The 10,000-nt window shown below is 50.3% G+C and overlaps 1 protein-coding gene across 2 annotated transcripts in view; it reads right to left on the reverse strand.

Moving 5' to 3' along the window:
* The window catches only part of LOC102776639 (atrial natriuretic peptide receptor 1-like), a 54,929-nt gene that overhangs the window by 22,979 nt on the left and 21,950 nt on the right, over positions 1 to 10,000 (reverse strand). For both annotated transcript variants that reach the window (XM_087848611.1, XM_087848610.1), the window contains exons 3-4: positions 5,833 to 5,946; positions 5,477 to 5,612 (exon numbers count right to left, since the gene is read on the reverse strand). In XM_087848611.1, the coding sequence (XP_087704737.1) occupies positions 5,477 to 5,612; positions 5,833 to 5,946 (250 nt within the window). The remainder of the gene's footprint in view (positions 1 to 5,476; positions 5,613 to 5,832; positions 5,947 to 10,000) is intronic.

A 10,000-nucleotide genomic window follows, 5' to 3' on the forward strand; every position in this document is an offset into this window, starting at 1 on the left:
GTGAATAGTTTCTGCTGGAACGTGATCTCCAGCAAACCGACTTCTTTGCAGCTGTTTGGCATCGTGCGCTCCGGCCTCGTTCTTTGCATCCTGATGAAACACCGTCTCCGTGACATCAAAGCAGATTAAAGCTGCGCTTTCACAGCTGTTACTGTTCCCGTCCACGGACCTTCAGAGGTTTATCCAGCCTGACACCAGCAGCCAGCGCACCAACATTACCGTTTCCCCGGTGTCCACCTCCCACCTCAGGAACTCTCTCGTTCAGCTCCTCGTCTGTGGCCTTCCAATGAATTCGTCCGGCCAGCAAACTGGAAAGTCCCACCTCACAGCGACCCACATCAGCCAGCTCAGTGAAACATGGAGTCCTACAACACTGGCGGCCTAAACAAGCCCGTGTTCACGCGTCTCAGTGTGGCTGACTGAGAGAAACCAGATCATCCTAACATCCTGAGCAGCACGCCGATGGCCACACGTCACATTCAGCAGCTGTCATTGACCGACATGGGGCTGGTTTTTAAAATAAGAAAAGGACGCCCGTCAGCAGCTGGATGGACGATTCTCCTCCTCAGCCTTTTGGAAACATCTTGGTGTCAGACAGGTTAGTCTCACCTGTGAAGCTGAGCTGGGTGCCTGGACTGGACCCCAGGGTAACGTGGCAGGTCAGTACTCAACCCAAGAGCTACAACCTTTTGTTCTAACCTTTTCACCCGCTGATGCTGCTCAGCGTGGTTAGCTCTGGCTCTGTAAAGCAGGAACTTCATTCAGTCTCTGTTCTTACTGTGCAGAGAAGCACCGACGCAGCTGTAGTGCAGCTGAGTGATGGCGTCAACTGAGTGCACAAACTCAGCAGCAGCAGCGGGTTGGCCTTTGACCTCAGGGTCTCTGCTGATTATCAGAGCCTCAGTGTGCTGCCTCATCGAGTCAAGAGGCCGTACACAGTTCCTCCGAGACCACGGGGCTACATGTGACAATCAACACAAAGTGCAAGTGTGCAGAAAGACGGAGCAGAAGCCTGCAGACACACAGCAGTGCAACAACGCTCAGTCTGTGCACACAGACTGAGCGTTGTGTGTCTGCAGGAACGACAGGACGAGGATGTCCTCAGTGTCACAAACTTTCCATCTCGGGGATCATCCAGAGTTTTCCAGATCAGGTTTAGAAACGTTTCCTGAATAAACTGTGTCCTGAAATCTGACTCCAGCTGTTTCCTCCGCCTCAGCGAGCTGCTGCATTAAATCTGCTGCAGCCCTGCTGGAATATTCCCGATCGTTCAAACGTGCTGCGACGTGCTCGCCCATTAGTTAATGGAGCGGAAACAGCAGAGAGGAAGCTGTAATCTGATCTTCTGATTCATGGTCTTCACAGCCGGCCTGCTTCTCGTGTCCTGTTTGTCATGGAGATAATCTCTGATGAGATCTTATTAGCCACCTCCCGTTCTGTCTCATTCACAGCTTTTCCGTCTCTTGTAACTCATCACGGATCATCCTGCGGAGCGCTGTGGTCTGTAACCTCCGTTAAGCATGAATGTGCACAGGGGTAGATAATCTGAGGAGCCGGCAGAGTCACGCAGACAGGAAGCTGGAAGGAACAACTATCGCTGCAAACAAATCAAAGACTCTGCAGATGCATCATGGAGCGAGACAGCGTCTAGAGTGCAGGACGCTGTGAATCTGCAGACACTGTTTGAACATTAACATCTCAAAGGTTCAGTTCACTAATAAAAACTTCACCCTGTAAAAGACGAGCAGTGCCAAGAAATTAAACAATCTCCTGATTGTTTTTGTGGCAGTTTGTCAGATTTTGCTCTCCTACCATGAAATTTGAATAAAAATGTAGATTTCTAAACCACCATCTGTCACTCGTGTGTTTAAATATGGACTCTGAGAGCAGCTGGAGTTTTTTAGCTTTCGAGATATTCTCGTTCAAGCACGCCGTCAGATTTCAATGTGTGGAGAAAATGGTGTGAAAGTGGGCCGACGGCCATTTTTCAAGAAGACCTTGAAACATATTTGATATATTGTTCTTTAAGCCAACATTTCACAGCACTCATCGTATAAATTCAAACTCTGTACCATAAACCTTTAATGGAAATCAGAGTCGGTGGAGCAGACAGTGTTGGCTGACTGTGGATGGACTGGTGGTGGAAGAAGGACAGCGAGAAACCAGTTCAATTAATGAACATCCATACTGGATGGATGAAGCCAGAGAACATAAATGTATCACCCTATTAGAGCACTTCGCTCTCGCTCTGCAGGCCTACTTGTTGTTCCTAGAGTATTTAAAAGTAGAATGGGAGGCAGAGCCTTCAGTTTTCAGGCCCCTCTTCTGTGGAACCAGCTTCCAGTTTGGATTCAGGAGACAGACACTATCTCTACTTTCAAGATTAGGCTTCAAACTTTCCTTTTTGCTAAAGCATATAGTTAGGGCTGGACCAGGTGACCCTGAATCCTCCCTTAGTTATGCTGCAATAGACGTAGGCTGCCGGGGATTCCCATGATGCATTGAGTTTTCCCTTTCCAGTCACCTTTCTCACTCACTATGTATTAACAGACCTCTCTGTGTTGAATCATATCTGTTATTAATCTCTGTCTCTCTTCCACAGCATGTCTTTATCCTGTCTTCCTTCTCTCACCCCAACCAATCACAGCAGATGGCCCCGCCCCTCCCTGAGCCTGGTTCTGCTGGAGGTTTCTTCCTGTTAAAAGGGAGTTTTTCCTTCCCACTGTCGCCAAAGTGCTGCTCATAGGGGGTCATATGATTGTTTTTCTCTGTATGTACTATTGTAGGGTCTGACTTATGTTTGGAAGGCTGGATGGATGTGTCATGGCCCCGCCCCCCTGTGAGTGCGTCATGTTTTGGCGCTGAGCTCGGCCTTTGTGCAGTCGTGTGTTTACGTGTTGCTCTGGCGACCTGACAGCTGGATGTGGCGTCTGTCTCTGACATGCTGCAGGTTCACATCTGTCTCTGGACCTGAGGCTGAAAGCTGTTGCTTGGTAACCACATCACCTCATCTCAGGGCTTATAAATCAGAGATTAGAAGACTGACAGATCTCATTAGGACACTGCTCAAGCAGGTAAACAGGTCCATCACACAGGAGGCATGAAACCTCAGCTGCCGCAGTAGACGACACATAGACGAGGGTCCGGCGTGGCGGCCCTGCAGGCGTCTGCGCTCGTCAACACTTCATTTGCGTGCAGACCGGGTTCAGTGACAGCTGTCCTGGAAACAGAGGGGAGGTTCAGCTCGGGGAAGGAGGAGACCAGCCTCCTCCTGCAGGAGTCACATTTCACAGGAAGTGCTTCACGGTTCATTCGCAGGGAAACGTGATAGCGTCGGCCACAGAGCGTTCACCAGGATCTGCTCCAGTCAGGACACGACTCCACAAATCAAATCTCCATCCTTTCAGTCGGGCGGGGGACAGTCTGGGCCGGACCCTTTCCCCAGCTCGCCATCTCTTCAGTAGACTCGCTCTGATTGGCTGTTGTAATAATTGAGGGTGTGAACAGATCTGTCACATGACCAACACTTTGTGGTCAACAGCGTAAATCACCTTTGATGCTTTTACGAGAACGCCATGAGTGCATAAACGGAGGCGGTCTCGTCTGCGCAGACACGGTGACGCTAACGAGGCCTCGGCGTGATGGATGTGGACAGGACGGAGCAGAGGAGAGGCAGGCGGGCGGAGCACAGGCTGAAAGCAGGACTCTGGTTTCACATGATTCGATTTCCAAGATATTTTTAGGAGACGTGCAGGGCTGACAGCGAGGAGGTAACCGGAGAAGCATCAGAGAGGAGCGCTCACTAAGCCTCGTGAATATCAGTGCCTCCCCGGAGCAGCGCTGCGTTTGCACACCTTTACCTGCACCGCAGCACCTGGCGGCACCAGCCCACGTCTGCTTGGGTCTCACCTGTCGGTGTTTCTAACTGCAACCACCGGCTGCTGTTTGGCACTTTAGACATGTCACAAAGGTCAAAGGTCACTCTCCTCCGTCTCAGCAGGGACGCTGACGTTCATCGAAACATTTTGATGGGAGACTGCGAGCCGTTCACGTCTCCGTCATCACGACTCGCGTCGTATACGAAGCTCTCAGCTTCAGTCACGACCAGCGTCTCTGACATCACAGCCCCGAAGCCTTTCACGCCTTCCACCTGACCCCCCTGACCCCCCTGACCCCTCAGACCCCTCAGACGCCTCAGACGCCTCTGACCTCTGACGGTCACTGGGATGCTGTGACGGTTTTTCCAGAACGTCCCACAGACGCTGAGCCGATGAGCTCTGTGGAGTCGGCTCGCTCGCTGCCGTGTTCCTGCAGGATGGCGTGCACCGCAGACGGGGAGAGGGAGGGCGTCACCTGTCCTCTCCTCTGCAAGCCGGCCCTTCTGCAGGTAAGTAATGCACCTGGCCTCCTCCTTCCTGTGGCGGTTCACACGCTGGTCTGCAGCTCTGGCTGCAGCAGGATGACGCTCAGAGCCGCCGCCGGCTCAGCGGTGAATTATGAAGCGTTTGCGTTGATCAGCGGACCCGGAAACCACGGCAACTCTGTAGGAATGAGACTGAGCGTGTCCTTTCTTTCACTGATGACCCCTGATGACCTTTGACCTCAGGCCCTTCAAATGGTCCCGACACGCACAGCAAACGGCGGGTAAACGGGTCCGGCCTGTCAAAGGGCGTCTGATCGAGCCTCGCCGTGTTTGCGTGACCCTGTTAGCCGGTTTGTGTGTTTTCTGTGCAGTTTCGTCTCATTCATCACGGCTGAGCTCTGACGTCACAGCGCCGGCATCAGCACTTTCTCTGGAGCACCTACGGCGCTGCTGCAGAGGAACAGGAAACAGGGCGATACCCCATCACAGGCTTTTGGTTCGCCTTTGCTGAGCTGCAGCGATTGATGGATTGTTGGAGCGTTACGGCTGGCGAGGAGCCTGCGGAGTGATGCGTACTCTTCAGCGTAATGTTACCGTACGTGTGCGTGAAGGACCACAGACGGCTCAGAGACACGAAGAGGATTCAAACTGCAGGCTGTCGGTCGCGCAGAGCAGCTGTGAAGTCTTTGTTACGCTCAGCGTCTGTTTGTTTATAGCTCTGAGCTCTTTGTTTGCACAAAAACAACATTGTTTTCTTTTATTTATGGAGCGTTATTATTTAATGAATGCTGATAATTTATTTCTGAGTAACTTCTTCTTCTGCAGGTTAATAAAAGCGCCCGTGTGACATCACAGCTGTGACTGAGAGATATCGTATTTCACCATCCAGCTGAACTTTGGGTCATATCGCCCCGTACACCAAACCATCATCACTTCACTCCCCCCACCCGAGCTTCACTCACCAACCCCACCCGTCACTCACAGAACACCACGACCCCCCCCACACACACACCTGCAGCACAGCTCTGCTGCACAGTCGCACCAAACAGCCTCCGTCACAAAGGTGGGAACAATAAGCGTCAGCTTTAAAGGAGACGCACGGCGAGCACTGACCCGGGAAGGTTCGGTTCCACATCCTCGGGGTCACGTCCTTCCCGTTCGGACGCTCGTTGGACGCCAACATGGACTCGTTCAGAGCGTGAGCGTAGAGCATCAGGCCGTCATAAAAGCCGCCAGCAATGATGTTCATCTGCAAGAAACACACACACACACACACACAGTCAGCGTTCACACACACACACACACACACAGTCAGCGTTCACACACACACACCCTCTCTGTGTCTCACACCCACACAGACACACACACAGACACACAGGGTCAGCGTTCACACACACACACACACACACTGACACAGTCGTTCACACACACACACACACACACACACACACACACACACACACACTGACCAGTGAGTCCTCGATGGTGTAGTTGAACATGTCCTCGGCGTCCGTCTTCAGGTTCTGGACAAACTGCTGGTACTCGGCGTTCTGAGGCTCTCGGTACGTCAGGATCTTCACGCTCTGGAAACAAACACAGATTTATTGTGAGTCTTTGTTGTAACCAATGAGGATTCAGCAACACAGGGCGCATCACAGATCCATAATTAATCTTTTACATGTTTTTATAGGAAATCAGATAAAATATTTATGAGCTTCCACATGAAACAGGAAGTAAACGTGCTGACATCAGAGCTGCACAAATCCACACACTGTACATAAAAGATGGATGACGGCGCCATACAGGAGAAATCTGCTCTCTCTTTCTAGTCCCTGTCAGGACTCTTGCTGCAGCATTTTGGATTAGCTGAAGGCTTTTCAGGGAGTTTTTAGACTTCCTGATAATAATGAATTACAGTCGTCCAGCCTGGAAGTAATAAATGCATGAACTAGTTTTTCACTCTGAGACAGGATATTTCTAACTCCATCGAGCTCGTCCAGGTTGAAGGGACTTCCTGCTCCATAGGGGGCGCTGTCGAGCTCAGCAGAAGTGGTTCCACCTGTAGATGTTTCACAGGTTTTCTCCTGCAGTAAACGCTTTTTGTTAGAGATGTCACAGCACCGTGAGGCGCTTTACAGCGTCCTCCATTTTGGTTTGGGGCGTGAAGCGAGCAGCCTCCTGACAACGTCGCCTTCACCCGCTGCTCCCGTCACGGCCTTTTATGTTCCAAAGGTCCAAGAAAAGGGTAGAAAGCACTTCTGACTCCATTGTTTAAAATCAGATGGCGTTTATTTCAAGGAAAACAAAAATCAACCAAATAATTTCTTACAACCTAAAATTAAACAAAAGTTAACTTAATTTGCTTTCACAAGTTCAAAAAGTGCTCAAAAAATCAGTTTTTAAACCCTCCCGTCGTCCCAGCTGACATTTGGCAAACAAAAAACATTTACCACACCCCTCCAGGGCGCTCGTAATCCCCTGACCAATGGGAGGGTCCATGAGCCAATAAACCAATCACTTCCCAAAAACTTTTCCAATTAATTAATTACAGAGTTACAAACAAAACGAGGTCAGCATATTCTTACAACTTTAAAGAAAAAACAAAAATGAACACAAATTGCGATTTATAAACATTCAACAGAAATGGTCACAACAGCTCCTGCTGCGCACCTGGAGCCCCTGCTGCGCACCTGGAGCCCCTGCTGCGCACCTGGAGCCCCTGCTGCGCACCTGGAGCCCCTGCTGCGCACCTGGAGCCCCTGCTGCGCACCTGGAGCCCCTGCTGCGCACCTGGAGCCCCTGCTGCGCACCTGGAGCCCCTGCTGCGCACCTGGAGCTCCTGCTGCGCACCTGGAGCTCCTGCTGCGCACCTGGAGCTCCTGCTGCGCACCTGGAGCCCCTGCTGGGCTTTAACTGTGGAAACACCTGTCCTAAGACCTTCACAGCACAATCAGCACGCGTTAGCAGCATGCTAGTGTTTTATGGTCAGAATTAGCTTCACTGACAGGAACTGAAGGAGGAAGAGTGCTTTTATCCAAAGTCTCTGTTTAGCTCACGTTGATCTCACAGCGCCCCCTAGGTGAACTGCAGCTAACGTTTCACTATGATTAACAGGAAGTGAACAGAATGAAGGTTCACCAGGATCCTGCTGCTGACGTGGAGCTGAAACATTGTTTTCCCGTGACTCCTCCCCAATGAACCGTCCCATGTCAGCCGGGAGTCGCACCATTGCTCAGAGGACACACACAGTAACACACAGTAACACACACAAACTCACAGCCTCCTCCCTGCGCACAGAGATTCCTCCATCGCTGTGTCGATGATGTCCACAGCGAGGAACGTGAATCCGGCTGGAGAACCTCTGAGATGACCATGTGACCGACCTGCTGCCTGCTAATCTTCCTCCAGCTGTTTCTCTTCAGCTCGCTGACTTGTGCAGATCTTCTGTGTTTAAATGTTTGTTCTCTGTCATGAGTAAATGTGCGCTGATGGAAACCATGTCGTGCTGGTGTCTGAGGAGGAGCAGGTGGGAGATCACGCTGGAAACGTTGGGCTGAAGTCAGCTGAAGCTCATATTTGTGATATGAAGTCAGGCAGAGATTTGGGTTAATCAGCGTGACCTTTCCTCCAGGATCACAGCGCCTCTGCTTGTTTGCTTCATAACGAGGGCGAGCCGTGAGGACGCACGGCTCTCCAGGTGCAGCTGCAAGTCGTCAGCAGTCGTCAGATTAACGAGTGTTTCTTCTCTCACACCGCTAAAAGATGTTTAAAACTGCAGCTACACGTGGCGAGCGATTCCTGCGAGAACAAACACGGCGAGGTCCACGTGCAGCACACAGAGCCCAGAGCTGCACAGTAAATCCATCCAATCATTTCACTGCTTTACAAACTCCACCCACCTGACTCTGCAGACAGGAGGAGGAGTTTCGGGTCACCTGAGACCGACCTATGACCTGTGATGTACACTAGCAGTCAAAAGTGTGAAATAACTCAAAACACGTTTGATTACATTCTTCGTAGAATCCACGCGATCCTCCACGAGCTTCATGAGGTCGTCTCCTGTTTCCAACAGTCTTGAAGGAGTTCAGAGATGCTGAGCAGCTGTTGGCCCTTTGCCTTCACTCTGCGCTCCATCCCAAACCATCTCCACTGGGGTCAGCTGACTGTGGAGGCCATCGGGCGCAGCACTCCGTCGCTGTGTTGGTCACAGAGCATGGAGGTGTGTTTGGGGTCATTGTGGTGTTGATATGATGTGATGGTGTGTTGCTGCAGGATGCTGTGGCAGCCAAGCTGCTCAGTGTGCCTTCAGTTTGGAATAAATCAGCAGCAAAGCCCCCCCCCCACCATCACAGCTCCTCCTCCAAGCTCCACAGTGGGAACCCTGCATCCTTCACCTTTCTGCATCACACAAACACACGGCAGGTGGAACCAAAGATCTCAAATTTGACCTCATCAGACCAAAGCACAGATGGTCTAACGTCCACTCCTCGTGTTTCTTAACGAATGGGGAAGAACGGGGACCACACCGTGAGTTTCTCTCCTCTTACGCCGATAGCAGCCAACGATGCAGAGGTGTTTTCTCTACCGTGGAAGAAAGTGGTCAGAAACATCCTTTGCAGAGGTCACTTTCACTCCTTCAGGGACCCTAAAGCGGCCGACCAGCTCTCTCCCCGTGGTTCCAGCTCAAACATGACTCCACCTCCTCACTGCTGATGTCGCAGCCTTGTTGGGACATGGTGGCCGTCCACCAACCATCCACCTCTGCATCCATCTGGACCATCCAGGGCTGCGCTGCACTCATCAGTGAACAGGACTGTTTGAAAGTCTTCATGTAGTTCTGGGCCCACTGCAGCCGTTTCTGCTGTGAGCATTAAGGGTGGCCGAATAGAAGGTTAATGCACAGCTGCAGGTCTCTGGAGGCTCCTACAGCTTGATGTTCGCAGGGCTCCAGAGGCACCAGCAGCTTCAAATATGTGTTTGCTGCTTTGTAATGGCATCATTGTGCCTTTACCTGCAGGATGTGTGCTCGGACTCAGCCAAGGTTTTCATTACGTGTCCAAGGCATTCAACTATTTTATGCTTTTCAGCAGCAGAGATCATTTTCCTTCCTACGTTGCTTGAAAACGGTGGTCTGCTTAATCATGTGGAACATCCTTCTTTAGTAGTTTTCCTTTAATTGGGCTCAGCTGGCAGACCGATGATCACAGGTGTCCGAGACTGATTTCAGTCATCCAAGGAGCTCTGAGACACAATCCCATTTAACTGAAAAACAACTTATTTAATCTTTATGACTCTTAAACACAATTTGCATAATAATTTGGAACGTGGTGTATAAAACATATTTATTAGGGGTGCAGCGATACACAAAATTCATGGTTCGATATTTTTTCGATACAAAAAAATGTTCATGCCTTTTTAATTTGTTATTCATTAAAATTATAAATATATATTTTAACTCAAACGTACGTACAAATTTAATGTTGCTGAAACAACAAAGTAATAAAAAAATAAATCTATCTGATGGAGAAATCCCTCATCTTTGGAAAAGAGAGTTTATTACAGAGAAATGTCTCTTTCAAAATAAAAGCTCTACTATACGCTTCTTCTGGGCTATATTCTCAGCAGCATATTAAACAT

The sequence above is a fragment of the Neolamprologus brichardi genome, chromosome 11 (genome assembly GCF_056152115.1).
Source record: "Neolamprologus brichardi isolate AB-2024 chromosome 11, ASM5615211v1, whole genome shotgun sequence".
Lineage (NCBI taxonomy): Eukaryota > Metazoa > Chordata > Actinopteri > Cichliformes > Cichlidae > Neolamprologus > Neolamprologus brichardi.